The 17066-nt window shown below is 49.0% G+C and overlaps 1 protein-coding gene across 2 annotated transcripts in view; it reads left to right on the plus strand.

The window, feature by feature from the left end:
- C16H10orf120 (chromosome 16 C10orf120 homolog) overlaps positions 1-17066 on the plus strand; it is a 47543-nt gene that overhangs the window by 25214 nt on the left and 5263 nt on the right. For both annotated transcript variants that reach the window (XR_011246752.1, XM_060033911.1), the window contains exon 2: positions 7298-7507. Coding sequence is in view for 1 of the 2 variants with exons in the window: in XM_060033911.1 (XP_059889894.1) it covers positions 7418-7507 (90 nt within the window). In the remaining variant the exon portion in view is untranslated. The remainder of the gene's footprint in view (positions 1-7297; positions 7508-17066) is intronic.

Consider the following 17066-nt stretch of genomic DNA (forward strand, 5'->3'; position numbering starts at 1 on the left):
GTTGTCTAGACTTCCTATGATTATTTGTCCCCAACTAGAATGAGAGGGATGGTGAGGGCCCGGGCTCTGCTTCTGGGGCATGATGAGGACTCTCTGCACAATGTTATGATTTAGGACTACCAGTTAAGAAGCCACAGGTCCCCAAAAGAATGCCACGTGAATATAATAGTCAACCAGCGAGGGCCTTCTAGTTTCCTTACCCTTGTTGGATCAAATCATGCTTGACAGTTGCAAAACCACCAGGATCTGGAGAAGCCACACAGGTTTCCACAGAGAGCCGCAGGCAGGGATTGGGGCTACGGAGTGTGACCTGGAGGAAGGCCTCTTTGCTCTGGCTGGCGTAGTGCGGTCCCATGCTCCCGACGTGCTGGGACGTGGGCAACTCGAGAAGTGATATGGACACATCGTAGCTGGCATTCTCCCTTGGGACGTCAGCCCCAGGGACAATTTCAACTGCTAACGGACCATCCACCTTGCAGGTGAACGTGAGCTGAGGCATCTTGTGCCGTACAATGACTTGGCCAGGGTGGCCCTGTGTCTGGCCTCTGATGGAGTTGGAGTAGCTGAGAGAGCCGAGGCTTTCCTGGGAGGAGAGAGGCAGGTTGGTGACCAGTGCTCCTGGCTCCCTGACAAGTACTTTCTTCATGAGCAGAGACCTCTGCTTCATGTCCCCCACTTGGAACCAGTTTTCTGAGAAGCTGGAGGGCATGAGGCTTCGGGCATGACCTTGCAGGTACCTGAGGCCATGATGGGTGACCTTATGTCCTTGTTTTTGGGAGTTAGGGGTGCATGCAGCGAGCCCCTAGTGTGTGAGTCTGGACTCCCGTCTTCCCTCCTGCGAGGGCCAGGCCATGGGATGTGAAGTGGGGTGGGAGGTCCACGCTGGCTGCTGGATTCTTCCACTGCTCCTCCCTGCTCTTGACCCCAGGTCAGCCCTGGCTCCCTGTGAGCTGTGGGCCTGGCCCTGCTGACCTTCGCGCTCAGCCATGTTCCTTTAAATCCAACATGACTTGAAGGGGCCGAGGGGGTGCTGAAGGCTGATGAGCAGGGGCCACTGCCTCTGGCAGCCTCCTTCCTGTAGCCTGGTGGGTCGCCAGAGACTCACTCTGCCCAGGGACGTTTGTTCAAGGAAGCGTTGGCTTGTGCAACTCAGATCCAGTGACAGTCTGCCTTGAAACCCTCCAAGGACTGCCCTGTCAGCTTACAGCAGTGTTTCTCACTGATCTGCCTTGTTTTCCTTTTTTTACTTCTAAGAATCAATGTCTCTCTTCCCCCTTGAAGGGGATGTCACCCTCGTTGAGAGGACACAGCTAAGAAGGAAAGCTAAACTCCAGGACCACATGGCCCTGCCCACTTCCAGCCGAACTCTGGGCTTCCCGTGGCTGCTGGGCCTGAGTCTCTCCCTCGAGCTCTCCAAGCTGGCTGTCGGCTTGGGGGCTCTGCACTGGCTGACCCCCTGCCTGGAGCCCTTGTTCCTCTGTACTTGGCTCCAGCTCCTTGTTCAGGCCTCGGCTCTTTGACCACCCTATTCAAAGTGGCCCCCCAAAGCATTTTCTAGCCTCTTCCTCGTTTGATTATCTTCTTAACCCTTTTCACTATAAAGGACTCTCATTTGTGTGTTTATCCAGTGCCTCTCTCCCTTCTCTCAAATGTAAGAGCCATGGAGCTGTGGCCCTGTCGGTCTTGTGGGCTGCTGTGTCCTCAGCACCTAAAAGGTTGCTCATTCACTGACTCTGAAATCAGATACAGGAGGACCTTTTTATAGTGCTGTTTTTCCCATAGGTGGCCTGGGGCTGGTCACCACTGCAGGTGGTTCCTGACTTCTGTGTTCTCTGGCCCCAGCGCTGTGGTCAGCACATGAGGTTTGCAGGGGGAGCTGGGCCAGCCAAGGCTAGAGAGGACAGCTACAGGGTTCTCCCTGCTGGCCTGGAAATGTCTGGGGCCTGCTCTCCTCCCAGACACCCGGGGGGTTCTAGCATGGTTTCTGGGGCAGAAACCTCTGAGATGAAAACTAGAATTTTTAGAGCGAAAGGGATAAGAAAAACCATGGTCTGCACAACCAAAGAGACAAACTGCGAAGCATGGAGTTGAAGTGGTCACTTAGCGTCATGCAGGTGGTTTGAATGAATTCAACCTCCAAAAATACCAAGCATGTTGGTTTTGGGTTTTCTTGGCATGTGTCTAAACAGGGATGTGAAAGAATAGATGAATAGCATAGGGATCTTGCTTTGGGACATGTTACATTGTTAAATGTACCTACAAAAATGATTTTGTGGTTATACACTCTTCCTGGAGAAGGAGCCTGACAGACTTGAAATGACTCCCCCACAAAAGTGACTTCCTCCTGTGAAAACAAACGAGAGAGCCGGGGCTGGGTTCTTCAGGCACGCAACGTGCATTTTCCCGAGTACAGAATCCAGAACTCCAGCAAGCTCGGAAGTGAATCACAAACTGGGAGGGGATCGTGCTGGTGTAGACGCGGTTGTGGCTTGGCTGGTGTAGACGTGGTTGTAGCTTGGCTGGTGTGTGGCTGTGCCCTGAGAGGGGGTGAGGGAGGAGGAGAGATGTATGACAGGTAGGCAGGACCCTACGACTGTAGGTGAGACTGGAAACGGATTGGATACGTACATGGCAGGTGTGGGGTGTCCAGTGACACATCCTTAATGCTCTCCCCAGCTTCCTGCCGTGCAAACCAGCCCAACTAAGATGCAGACAATCCACCTACTTGTGAGGGCTCCGTCCCACCACCTCCTTCCCCTCATGCCGGCAGGACAGCAGACGTCTGTTCTACTTTCATGAATTATCACCATGATTCCACCCTTTATAGGTTATACTTTCAGCAGAAGAGAGTTACCTTGTGGGATAGGTGCTCGGGGAATGGCAGCTGCAAAAATCAGAACCAAAACAATCAGGAAAAAGCTTGGCACGATAACATCACCTTATATCAATACCTAGGTACAAATGAATGAAGCTGCTACTACTCTTGAACCTTAATATATGGTGTGGACACACTCATTCCTCTTTTCTCCCTGATCTGAGATGCAACCTCTCCCCTTCTTGCAGTGATTCACCAGGAAATCACAGACAACACACAGTCACATGATTTGTTTTCTCTTCTGTGCTGGGGTCCACCAACCCAAGGGCTGTCCTGAGACTGACCAGTCATGAGGCATCACCTACAGTAACATCTGGGCTTATGAACATGCCACAGTGCCTGTAGGAATTTATCAGGTGCCAAAATGCAGAGGGACAATGCAGCTTTCAGACCCGGAAAGCTGAGAGCCATGGTGGGGAAAGGTAGGTTGGACAAGTATTCCAATGAAGTAAGACGGGCCCCTTCCCATAGTTCTGCCTCTGCAACCCGCACCAAAAGGGCAACCTACAAGGGATGGCAACTTCCACCTGGGACGCCCTCGGAACCTGGACTGGAGTGGGTAAGAGGCTCCCAACGCGTGTCCCTCCAAATGCACCATAGTGGTGCCAGCCCAAGGTAGGGACAGCTGCCAGCCACCTCACCTGGCCCCCAAACACTGCAAGGAGCACCCCTGACCCCGACTTTCCCGACCCAGGCCACCACTGAGGGCAGAGAGTGGCACCAGTCACTGGGTAAGGCTGGGAGGAGGGTGTGTGGGGCCCAGGGTGCCAGTGAGCAGGGAAGCAAGCGGCTGAGAACTTGTCCTGGAGAGGCAGGCAGATGCAGGAGGCAGGACCGTAGGTGCTCTGATGCAGCAGGAGTCCGAGTTAGGAGGTCACTGCTGCACATCGACTTTGAGTAGGTTACCTGAAGAAGGTGTACCTTTCTCTATTCCCGCTGTGTTGGCTAAGCCAGGAGGCCCACAGAGGAGCCCCAAATGTTTTCACTTCCCCAGTCTGCTTCCTACCCACTGGAGAGTTCGACATTCAGTGCTTCTTTGTTTACTTGCGTGCTTTCACTCTCTAATTCGTATCCCTGAGAGGTAAACCTTTCCTCCTTCCTCTCTGTATCAACCCTCTTCTCAGCCACTGTGATGGAACCATCCTCTTTCCATCCCCTCCTGCCGCTCTGTGATCTGTTGTCCAGAGAGGAGAGTTTCAGATGCCATTTCATTTGGGAAATGTGACTTTTAGCTCGTTGACCATGCCCCCGGTTCTCAGCCTTGGCTGCATGTTGGAATCACACAGGAAGCTTTAAATACCACTCATGACTGGCTGTGACCCCAGAAGTGCTGATGTGACTGGTCTGGGGTGCAACTTGAGCATCGGAAGTTTTTAAAGCTCTCTGGGTGATTCCAGTGTCTGGGTCCAGACAGAGGTTAGATTTCTTTTTTTTTCTTTTTTAATATAAATTTATTTATTTATTTTTGGCTGCATTGGGTCTTCATTGCTATGCACGGGCTTTCTCTAGTTGCGGCGAGCGGGGGCTACTCTTCGTTGCGGTACATGGGCTTCTCATTGCGGTGGTTTCTCTTGTTGGGGAGCACGGGCTCTAGGCGCGCAGGCTTCAGTAGTTGTGGCACATGGGCTCAGTAGTTGTGGCTCGCGGGCTCTAGAGCGCAGGCTCAGTAGTTGTGGCGCACGGGCTTAGCTACTCCACGGCATGTGGGATCTTCCCAGACCAGGGATCGAACCCATGTCCCCTGCATTGGCAGGCGGATTCTTAACCACTGCACCACCAGGGAAGTCCCAAGGTTAAATTTCTTATTCACTTTGCAGAGATAATGGGTTCAGTGTCAGACCTACCTGGGGGTGCAGGAATCACATCTGGAACCCAGTCCCCTGCATCTGCATGCATTAAAAAGAGGTAAATTTAGGAAATCTAAGTTAAATTTTATAAAGACAAGTGGTGGCTTTCTAGTGTGGGCAAGTCCCAAACAGGCAGGCTTCGTCTTACACAAGCAAGAACAGGGCATGTTTAGACTCTGGAGAAGCAGTTCCAGACCTGAGAGAGGCTGCAAGGAACAGGACCAGAAAATTGTGTGGCCCTGGAGTGTGTGTTCAGAAGAGAGCGTGGCTCTCAGCGTTCTCTGCCAGCCCGGCTGAAGGGATATTCATCTGTCTGGTCACCTGGCCCTGCTCTGTGCACACCTTCCACCCGAGATGCTGAAAGACCAGAAAGAACCTGCCGCAGGAGGAGAGGTACCTGAGCAGATGACGCCAGCATCCTCATGGTGACCACAATTGTGGTCTACCAGCCAGAGCTGGGGCACTGGCCAGGGAGGTTCTCGCTTCCCGAACACTGACTGTTGTCCAGGAGGATGTCTCCAGAGCCCAGGCTGAAGTGGGCCGTTCCAGGGGCAGCGATGGCCCTTCCATACCCCAGCTGTCGGCACACGACCTTAGCTTCATTCAGGTCCCATAGGTGGTCACACACGGTGCCCCAGGCCCCTCATGGAGGATCTCCAGGCGTCCTGAGCACTGTCCAGAACCACCCACCAGCCACAGCTCCGGTCCATCTTCTAAACAAAGCAGGATTTTATTTATTTATTTATTTTTTGTGGTACGCGGGCCTCTCACTGCTGTGGCCTCTCCTGTTGCGGAGCACAGGCTCCGGACGCGCAGGCTCAGCGGCCACGGCTCACAGGCTCAGCCGCTCCGCGGCATGTGGGATCTTCCCGGACCGGGGCACGAACCCGTGTCCCCTGCATCGGCAGGCGGCCTCTCAACCACTGTGCCACCAGGGAAGCCCAGGATTTTATTTTTGAGTGTAGGGAGTTTTAAGTAAGAAGGATTTCTAGCTCCTGTATTTGTGGCTAAGGGAAATAAATGCAAGAATGAAGCCTTAAGGCTGTCTTGATTCCGTAATACGTTGGGCTGAAGGGCTTAAGAGTGAGACAGGGGCGGGTTTGGATCCCAGCTCTACTGCTCCCTAGTTGTGTAACCTTTGACAAGTTATTTCATCTCCCTGGGCCCCAGTTTCCTCATTTGTAAAATGGGGCTTCTAGCAGCATATATCTCAGAGGTGACAAGCCAACAAGAGTGTGACTATAAGGCACAGTGCTTAGCCCCAGCACACCTTGGGTTCTGCAGATCTTGCAAAGCTGGGTTCCTGGGGAAATGGGTTCCCAGCTGCTTCTTTGGACATGTCTTGGATAAGTGCTTGGATAAGTGTAGATTTAGTCCCCTGAAGGCACTTGGTCACAAGGGTGTCTAGGACTTCATAAAGCCCAAAGGGAATGGCGTTTTCTGGACTGACGGGCTGTGTCCAGCTGGAGTCACCTGTGGTCTCCTGGAGACGCCCTAGGGACAGTCTTCCCTTACTGTGTCCACAGGCTCTGCCACCCTGGCCTTCTTTCAGTTCTCTAATACGTCCGACTCTTTCCTCCCTGGGAGCAGCCCTTGCATTGCTATTCTCTCTGCCTAGAATGCCCCTTCATTGTCACTCATCACATATAACCTCCTCAGCAAGGCCGCCATCCCCATTCAATCCACAATAGCACCTCCTCCACCCCAGGCACTGTCTTCTATCCCATCTGGCTCTGTATTCCCAGCCTTATCAGTACCCCCCAAATCATCTTGTTTATTTACTTGTTTCTTATGTCTTGATCCTTCCCCACTCACCCAAATCCACGCTACTGTAAACTCCACGAGGGAAGGACATTGTACTGTTTACTGTGTCCCCAGCACTTATAACTGGGCTGACACAGAGTAGGACCTTAGTGAAGATTATTGGATGAGAAAATGATGATCTTGAGTCAATGAATGGTCTGGATTTCAAATGCTGGACCTTATTTAGCCTCCCCAGGGCAAGATCTCAAGCATGCTTTTGAAGGTAGAATATATAAGGAATTCCCTTACTCAGAAACAAACACCCCCCAGCTTCAAAATACACCCAGGGAGTTTCCACCCAAATTCCTAATGACCTGAGTTACTGGGGCCCCACAATCGGCAGGTAAGTATGCTTTCTGGGTGCAAACTGGACCTGGTCCTGGAATGACAGGCTATAGCGTCCATCCATTAAGGAGTCCCCAAGCCTCTTATTTGGGTGAGTCTAGGGTCCAATGCAGGCAAGATGTAGAGTGAACCAGCTGGTGGAGGGAAAAGAATTCTTGCAAGTTTGACTTTTACATTTCAGCACCCTGGACAGTTCCCAGGCAGCCGGCAGTGCCGGATGCAGCTGTGGAGAGGAGCCGCCTGCCCATTCAACATACAGGCTGCACGTCACTGCCTTATTTCATCGTTCATGAGCCCTCTTAATGGAAAAATCTAGCAGCGATGCAGCAGCGCTTATGTGTGTGTGTGTGTGTGCTTTTAAAACTGAATCCCAGGCCTCTGCTAAGAGGGGAATCCCTTAAATTAGAAAACTGTTCTGTCTTTTCAGGGCCAAAAACCTGCTTGAAGCTTCCTACCTGACTCTCTTTCGCCCTGCGGAATTGCATTGAAAAGAGCATAAAAGCCACTGTTGGTGATCACAGAATCACTTCAGAACACCACAGTCCTGATGTCAGAGGAGGAGAAAAACATCACAGCTACTGAGGCACAGAAATTGCCCATGGACAGCAGGCAATCCTGGGGCTGTCAAAGATTTCAGGTGAGTCATATGGGCATCCAAGGATGTCTTCCAGCCTGGGGGAATCACAGCGGAGGGTTAGCGGCAGGTTAGGGCATCCTAGATCTTAAAGTTTGAAAAGTATGACAATCACAGGATTAAATAGTTGGATTATACTTTAAATTGCATATTAATATATAAAATATCAATTAACTTTTTCAGATGCCTTATTAACAGAACTCTTATTATCTTTGAGTAATGTGTGAGGCTTATGGTTACAACTTAGTAATAGAAATTTAAAAATCATAACGGTTTTGGCCAATCACAACTTACACAGAACATTAGGAAATGCGAATATACACTGCAAATAAAATCTGAGCAGTAAAATCACCCCGGGGATCAGCATGTAACCAACATCACAGCCTGATTTTCCTACCTCTGTATTTCACAACATTTTCCATACCCAAATTCTTGGGGAGAAAAAACTTGATTTTAAAATAAAAATAGGGACTTCCCTGGTGGTCCAGTGGTTAAGACTGCGTGCTCCCAATGCAGGGGGCCCAGGTTCCATCCCTGGTCAGGGCACTAGATCCCGCATGCCGCAACTAAGAGCCCGCATGCTGCAAGGAAGATCCTGCGTGCCACAACTAAGACCCGGTGCAGCCATAATAAATAAATAAATAGATATTAAAAAAATAAAATTAAAATAATGTCAGCATGTAGAAGAGTATTTGCACTTTGGTAATTATCCAAAAGGATGTGTATGAGAGCTGATTTTGAAGAAATGGATAATGACAGGCTTTAGAGGTTTGGGTTCAAGGCTCTCACTTCATTGTGGGCTGTGTCCTTAGGGTTTTAGTCAACAAAGATAACGTGTTTCTAGGATATCATTTGTCACAGGGCATGTTGGACTCCGTGGACCGAGCAACAATTCAGTGCATGATAAAGGGGGATTTTCATAGCATTTCACAGTATTGTTGTGTTTGTAGCATGATGTGTGTCACAGACAACAAGAAGAAGGGCTTTGTACAGACTCTGCTTACAGAACCATATACTGGTGAAGAGCTAGGCCATCTACATCCAACAGAACTAGAAGGTTGGCCTTGGGCCAGTTAGTTAACCTCTCTGAGCCTCAGCTTCTTTGTCTCTAATTGGGATGAGAAGGACATCTATCGTAGGGCTAAAGTGATGCTGGAACATGACAAAGCATACACAATACATAGTACAGAATCTGAGCACACTAAAAAAAGTCAGCTATTACTTTATGTCCTGAAGGTTAAAAAATGGCAATGACTTAGGAAATTCTATCCTTTTTATATCAGAGATGAGGCAATGACTCTACCATCCCCTTTCACTCTGTGGCAACATTTAGAGGATGTGGGGCTCAAGGCTGGAGTAGCCAGCTAATGTATGTGTATGGAAAGCCTCTTAATTTTTAAGCTTGTTTAAAATGTAAAGAAAAAGAAAGTCTAAGAGAATAAATATTGGTACCCAGTGTATAATGAGGGCAAAGCTGATAAGGATATTTTTAGAAAAAAATCAAAAGAAAAACCATCATAGGAATGTTAAGTCGAATATGTTAATAAACCACTTATTGAATTTTTCAAGCTAGAAGTAGCTCATTGGATAGCACTACAAAAGCAACTCCAGCTTCAAACTGGAAAGAATTTGGCATTCTTCTCGTTTTGCCCCTAAATGTTTCCCACTAAAAGAAACATCTTTATTATGATTTCACAAGGCCATACTCTTATTTAGGTGGACTCTTCCCTTTAAAAGTTGTTTTCTTACTTCAAAGTTGGAATCATGGGTTCTATGCGGAATTTTTTATCCACGTGGATCTCCCAAACACACTGGACGTCTGTTGGGTAGTCTCCTGGATGCAGCGGACTGGAAAATGAGCCAGAGACACTAGAAATGACCCCTCCACGAGAGTTACTTCCTCCTGAAATGACAGGATAAAGGACGCCAGGAGGTGCCTCCATGGCCTCACTAACGACTGCCTCACAGCCAGCGGCCTGGTGGAGTCAGGCTGCCGTCGGATGGATCTTTAGCCTAAATGTCTCCTGGGAAGGAGAGTCCGTTCAATCTAATTCTTATGGGTCAAAAAGTATTAATGCGCGAGAGCTCCCTGCCTTTCTCCCTCCCTCTATCATCTGATGAAGAAAATATTATCTTTGTCCTGTCTGTTTACTCTCTCCTCGCTCTTTCTAAAGTGGAAGGGTTCTCGCTTGCTGGGAGAGAGGCAGAGCAGATCGACATGAGGGTTTGGGAAAGAGAGACAGAGACTGAGGCTGGACATGCCTGGGGAAGGGGTGAGTCTGACGAGGTTTGGGTCTGAGGAATCTGAGATGGAGGGAATGGGGGTGGGGTGGACTGTTTTGGGAGGTTATGACTGGGACCTCCCTTTCACTACTTTCTCATCACTTTTTCTGGGTAGATTGTGTTTTCTTCAACTCAGTATCTACTGCAACTGGAACTTACAGGTTTTGGATTTATAAGAATTAAACAAGAGGCTTTCCTGGTGGCACAGTGGTTAAGAATCTGCCTGCCAATGCAGGGGACACGGGTTCGAGCCCTGGTCCAGGAAGATCCTACATGCCGTGGAGCAACTAAGCCCGTGCGCCACAACTACTGAGCCTGCGCTCTAGAGCCTGCAAGCCACAACTACTGAGCCCACGTGCCACAGCTGCTGAAGCCTGTGCGCCTAGAGCCCATGCTCCGCAACAAGAGAAGCCACCGCAATGAGAAGCCCATGCACTGCAACAAAGAGTAGCTCCCGCTTGCCGCAACTAGAGAAAGCCCGCGCGCGGCAACGAAGACCCAACGCAGCCAAAAATAAATAAATAAATAAATTTTATAAAAAGAAAAAAGAATTATACAAGTAAAATCTAATTCTTCCATACTAGTTGTCATGTTAATATCAATTGATACACACACACAAACATACATATGTAAAGCAGCATGCCACACAAAAAAGCAGAAAACTTAGAATTGTCAAATTATTTTAGAGGAAATTTGAAAACATAATGTTTTATTGACCTTGTGGCCAAATTATGAAGACGCTTAACTTTCTTCTTTCTGTTCTCCCCTGCCCACCTCCTCCTGGAATCGCACAGATTCCTGGCCTTTCCCACGATGGATGGTGGGAAGTGGCGACGGGCACAGAGCGCTAGTGTTGACTGCGCTTGTAGGTTACAATAACTGGGCCTCATCACGCTGATGCTGAAACCCCGGGGAGCTGGCAGGGGGTGATGAGCTGGTGCCCGTCGTGGGTGTCCGCTGCTGGATGGTGCCCAGAGGCAGCAGGCTGAGAACGGCCAGACGGACCGAGCCACATTCTCTTCAAGTCCCTTGTCACCCTCCTGCCTACTCGGACCTGGGCAAATCCACACGCCCCCTTCCCAGCCTGAACGTCAGCATTTACAATTTTATACAAAACTTATTGTTCCCCTTCATTATATATGGATGTCGGCATTTATTCTGCTACTTCTATCCAGTTATTTTCATTAAAAACATGCTTCTTAGCAGACTCACAGATAGAGGGAACAAAGTAGTGGTTACCAGTGGGGAGAGAGAAGTGGGGAGGGGCAATATACAGGTAGGGGAGTAAGAGGTATAAACTGTTACGTATAAAATAAGCTACACAATGTGGGGAATATAGCCAATATTTCATAATAACTATAAATGGAGTATAACCTTAAAAAATTGTAAATCACTCTATCATATACCTGTAACATATAATACTGTGCATCAACTAAACTTCAACAAAAGTTTTTTAAAAAATCATAAAACAACAAGTCAGCATTTACAGGCATTAGAAGTACTAATGCCACGCCCCTCGGCAAGGCTGCAGTGAGGACAGAGACGCTCCTCCCATTGAGTCCCGGCTGCCCTGCCTTCTTGTGGAAGGGGCTGCAACAGGATGGGCTTGAGCAGCAAGGAAGCAGCCCCTCAGCCACGCCACACCAGCCTCTCTGTGCCTCTTCCTGAGCACACCGCCTGGCATCTCCTATGATGGTCCTCTTGGCATGGAGTTATTACCATGTCAATTTAAAACAAGCGGCTACCTGTTACGCGATCCTGAGAAGCTGTGGAAAGACCCAGAAGGAAAAAAAAAAGATACTGATGACCTCCAGGGGAAAATAGTCTCATCTACTAGGTTAGCAAAATGTAAAGGGTCTCCTTAGAAATGTCCGTGTACTTAGTGCAAACTGAGAAAAGTCTGAAGGTGCTGAGAGAATTCCTGTGGTAGGTTAAAGAAGGCCACAGATTCTCAGACATGCCTCTCGTCACGAGGTGGGTCCCCTCCCTTGAACCTGGGTGGGCTCTCTGACGGTCTGACCAGCAGAGTATGGCAGAAGCGATGCTGTGCCTTAAGACACTGGCAGCTTCCACTTCCTGTCTCTGGGAACCGTGGCTTGCTCGTGGCACCCTGAGCCACCCCGTAAGAGGTCTGATTACCTGGAGAGACCTTGGGAATGTGAAGAGGCCCTGAGACTGCCTGGAAAGGAAGAGGGCCCCTGGCTGAGCCCTCCAGGGCTCCACCAGGACCCCAGGCATTGGAGTGCAGCTGTCCTGGACTCTCCAAACCAGCCACTAGGTGACCCTGCTCAGTGCTGTGTGGAGTGGAAGACTCTCCCAGCCAAGCCCTGCCCCACAAAGCCGTGACAGACAACTAAGTGGTTGGTTTTTTTGTTTGTTTGTTTGTTTGTTTTTTGCAGTACGCGGGCTTCTCACTGTTTTGGCCTCTCCCGTTGCGGAGCACAGGCTCCGGATGCACAGGCTCAGCGGCCATGGCTCACGGGCCTAGCCGCTCTGGGGCATGTGGGATCTTCCCGGACGGGGGCACGAACCCGTGTCCCCTGCATCGGCAGGCGGACTCTCAACCACTGCGCCACCAGGGAAGCCCTGTATGCGTACTTTTTAAAAAGCCTGTTTCTGTTTTCCACTTCTCTCCAAATGTCACATTGTTTATATGCCACCTTGAAAGATGCAATGAGTGACGTGCATATGAAAAGACCCATTTAAAATATTACCATCATCTTGAGTCACAGAGACAAAGAACAAGAGTCCTGCCAGAAAGAGATGTGAGCGATGTTTGCATTGAGAGGAGCTGAAGGCGCATTCTACCTTCCTTGTCTGATGTCTGAGACCTGCTGGACCCTCACCCTCACCTTAAGCCAAGAACAATTCTCATATGTTTCCTGTTGTAACAAAGAATCTGCACTTTCCAAGTCTGAGCGCCAGTGCTGTAGACGAGCACCACTTTCCATGTTCAAAATGATCCTGACACATCCCCACCCAGATAAATACCGGAGTAACACAGGATTAGCAAATTCTGACATAGAGACAGCGCAGAGCTCTTCCTTCACAGTTCTTCCTTCATCTGGTTCCAACTTGTTCCACAGGACCCTGGGTCTACCCAAATTCTGTCTCTTTAGGTTCCTGGCATAAAGTTACATACTGGATACAAAGGTGAGATTGCTCCTTCCCCAAGTCAGGCTGGGAACTGGGAAGTTCAACTGTGAAGTCCCCCTGGGGGTAGAGCACTGGCCCCAGGGACTCTTCTGGAGGGACAGGGCAGAGAGGAGCTGAGTGGCCAGACCTGGCGTCTCCAGCTGAGACTGTCTGGTGCTGGGGTCCGACAGCGGTGAGTGCTCCAGAGAGGCCCCTGAGCAGATGCAAGACTCTGGGATTCCAGGATGACGGAAACCCCCGTGGGACAACGGCAAATTTTACTTCCTTCCTCCTGTTGGCAAATCTCATTCCTACTTTTGTTCCACTGCAGAAGGGAGAGGCCCGTGTGAGAGATCAACTCTCCCCTGCAGCCGGGCAGAGACCGCTCGCCAACACTGACTCACCCCACTCAGCAAATGCCCTCAACCTGCTTCTCTTCACCCATCTCCTCTACTGCTCCAGGCCCGCTGCAGTTTGTAGAGTCTATTCCAGGCCAAAAATTAATAGAAAGCCCGGGAGGTGGATAAACTTGCATAGCCTTTCCCCAAATTCTCATGCACCTTATCTCTGAACACCCATAGTTTGCCCCATGGGAAGTTTCTCTGAGCCCCTGGCTGTTAAGAATCTTCCCAGTGTTGCCAGAATACCACCTTTCTTGCACCAGTTATAATGTGCATTATTACATTCTACACTGACCTTCTGTATACCTGTGTCACCCCATTTTGTGAGATCTTCTGCAAAAGAGAGACCCTGTCCTGTCTTTTTCCTCTGTTTCCTCAACATCTAGCAGAGTTGAGCTCACGGTGTGCTTGAGTGGAGGCATGCATGCACACATGAACATATGTATGCATGTGTGAGTACCAAAGAAAGCATACCCAGAGAAAAATGTTCTCCCTACAGAGTGTTACATTCAAGCAGACACTTAAGTAGACTAAGTACCCTGCTTTGATACCCCTGTAACATGCATCTATAACGGGCAGCTTTGCCAGTAATGTCAATACTTGCAAAATGTGCAGAGCAGACATTTAATGGTTAGTCCACTGTCTAGGGGGCTTCTGTGCGTAAGAGAAGAAAAAGTGAAAAGTTTGTCCACCTACCAGTCAAATGCCAGTCTCTTTCCATCACTATATCCCGACCCTAAATGTGCCAGGTCTTTGCCTCTGTATTTGGTGGCTCCTCCTTGCCCTGGGGACTCAGCTCTGCCACTAGATCACAAGGAGTGACAGGCAGGAAGGAGCGTTCCAGATACAGGAAGCTGTCCATCCCCTGGTCTCCTGCTTTGTCTGGTTGCAGTGGGACCAGCAGAATCATGGTCTGGTTTGCCTGGCACCATCTGCACGCCAGGCTAATACAGGAAGTTGTTACTTAAAGATAAGGGAAACCGCAATTAACACCCTCCCTCCATAATCTGATAGAGTCTTGGAACTGCTGAGTTGTTTCTGCATTAGCCTACGGAAAGGTAAGATGATCTTCAGCCTGATTCTCCAAGTGAGTTCAGGCATTATCCCAGCTACAAGCCTAGGCAGGTACTTCCGGCTTCATGGGAAGAGGGCAGGTTTCCTGAGCACGGATTTAGCAGTGCCTCTAGTGGTGACAGAGGGACAACAAAAAACCCCAACTCATCCTACAGCAGAAAGCCAAGGAGGCGAGGGTAATTTGAAGCTAGGAAGGGGTCATTTTAAAAAGAAAACACTTGGGCTTCCCTGGTGGCGCAGTGGTTGAGAGTCCGCCTGCCGATGCAGTGGACACGGATTCGTGCCCCGGTTCCCACATGCCGCGGAGCGGCTGGGCCCGAGAGCCATGGCCGCTGAGCCTGTGCGTCGCAACGGGAGAGGCCACAGCAGTGAGAGGCCCGTGTACCGCAAAAAAAAAAAAGAAAAAAGAAAACACTTGAACGCAAATCTGTCGAGATAGAAAGTTGACTAGTGGTTGCCAGGGGATTAACTATAAGTGACCATGAGGGATCTTTTCGGGGAAATATTCCAAAACTGAATTGTGAATTATACAATTCAGCAAATTTATTAAAACTCATTGAATTGCATGTCTAAAACAGGCAAATTTTATGGTAGGTAAAGTATATCCTATGGCCCAGGGCTTCTTGGTTCACTTACAGTGCTATCTTAGCTATTTTTTTTTTTCATTCCACAAATATTTATTGAGTGCCTTCTATGTGTCACAGACCATGCTGGGACTGTGAAAGTAGCAATAAATAAGATTTTAAAAGTTCCTGGTCTCTTGGAGCTTACATTCTAATGGGAGGAGTGAGATAGTAATAAAGATAACTACAGATCGCTAGAAGACAGTAATTCTTAACCCACATGGTAGGACCACCTGGAGGGCATCCAAACATCCCAATGTCCAGGCCACACCCTATCAGACTCTCTTGGGTAGGATCTTAATAGCAAGACAGGCAGCCAAAGGAGAATTCTCAAAGCCTCCTTTCAGACTGAGAAGGTGGTGTTGCACAGTGGTCTGCGTTAATTGGTGAGGGAAGGGCTAGGGAAGACCCTCCTTCTTGTGCCCTGGTGTCTGTTACCTCAACTCACCTCCGTGGGACAGATTCCACTGGGGAGGGGGAGTCTTCCTTGGTGGGCCTGAAATTCTGGTGGGAAAAAATAAAAAACACATGCAGGCAGGAATATCGTCATCCTGGCCTAGATTCTGAGGTCTGATTAGATCACCCTTTTGGGACTTGACCTTCCCCAGATAATAATCTGTTCCCCCTCAGTCAGAAAAAAAGAATTAGAGACCCTGCTTCTGACACCTCCATGTGACCAAGCATTCCCCAGAGGTCTAAATGGAGACAGGCCTTGCCTTATCCATAGGTTCCACTGTTCTGGGTGGACCTCCCAAAGAGGCTCCAAAAGTGGACCTGTTTATTCCTGAGTAACTATTTGTAACAACTCTGCTTGAGCCAGCATCTCCTCAATCCTTATGCCAAGAGGAAGCAGACAGGAAGCTGGAAACTGGATTGATTTTTTAATTGTAATTTTATTGGAGTATAATTGATTTACAATGTTGTGTTAGTTTCAGGTGTACAGCAAAGTGGTCCAGTTATACATATACATACAATTGTTCTTTTTTAGATTCTTTTCTCATATAGATTATCCCAGAATATTGAGTAGAGCTCCCTGTGCTATACAGTAGGTCCTTGGTGGTTATCTATCTATAGATAGATATATAGATATAGATATCGATATCTATATCTATATATACCTATATATAGATATATATCTATAGATATATAGATAGATCTATCTATATAGTAGTGTGTGTATGTTCATCCCAAGCTCCTGATTTATCCCTCTCCCTCTTGCTCCTGCTTTGGTAAACATAAGTTTGTTTTCAATATCTGTAAGTCTGGGAAACTGGATGTTAGAAACAGGTTGGTGCACAGCAGGTGAATCCTGACCACAAGTCCTCTGGGCTGACTCCATGGGGGTCCGTGTGGAGGTTGTGTGTCATCTGATTCCTCACGGGGCCAACCAGCTGCCTTTTGCACTTTTCTGTGTGTGGGATTCACCTGGGGAGCTTGTTGAATTGCAGATTGTGACTCAGTTGATCTGGGACAAGGCCTGAAATGCTTCATTTCTAACCTGCTCCCAGGTTATACCACTGCTGCTGGCCCCCTGGCCACACTTTGCGTAGCACCTCGTGCTGAGGAGTCCCACACACTGAGTTGCAACTTTGTTCCTCTTGGACCAGCAGCATCGGCCTCCCCTGGGAAGTTGTTAGAGGTGCAGATCTTTAGGTTCCACCCCAAATCTACCGAATCTCTGCATTTTAATAAGATCTCCCCGGAGGGTTGTATGCACATTCATGTTGGAGAAGCACTGACCTAGAAGACCTGTCCAGGAGGCTGGTCTGCCCAGAGCCAACGGCTTTGTAATGGGAACTATGACTTTAAGGTGCACAGCTGCTCATATAAAGTCTGGATATAATGCAGTGTTAGAAAGGAGCACCATTCTCATAACCAAGGGGTCTATCTCCATAGGGAATCTTAGCCCAGGAGTAGGGGGATGGCTGGTGGGGCTTTGCAGAGCCACCTTTCAGTGAGTGGCAAGATCCACCAGAGGGAGCCAGAGCCTAGGAGGTGACTGAAGGGACAGACGTGGCAGGGGGGAGGAGAAGCCCGGACTTCTTG

Source organism: Delphinus delphis, chromosome 16 (genome assembly GCF_949987515.2).
Source record: "Delphinus delphis chromosome 16, mDelDel1.2, whole genome shotgun sequence".
Lineage (NCBI taxonomy): Eukaryota > Metazoa > Chordata > Mammalia > Artiodactyla > Delphinidae > Delphinus > Delphinus delphis.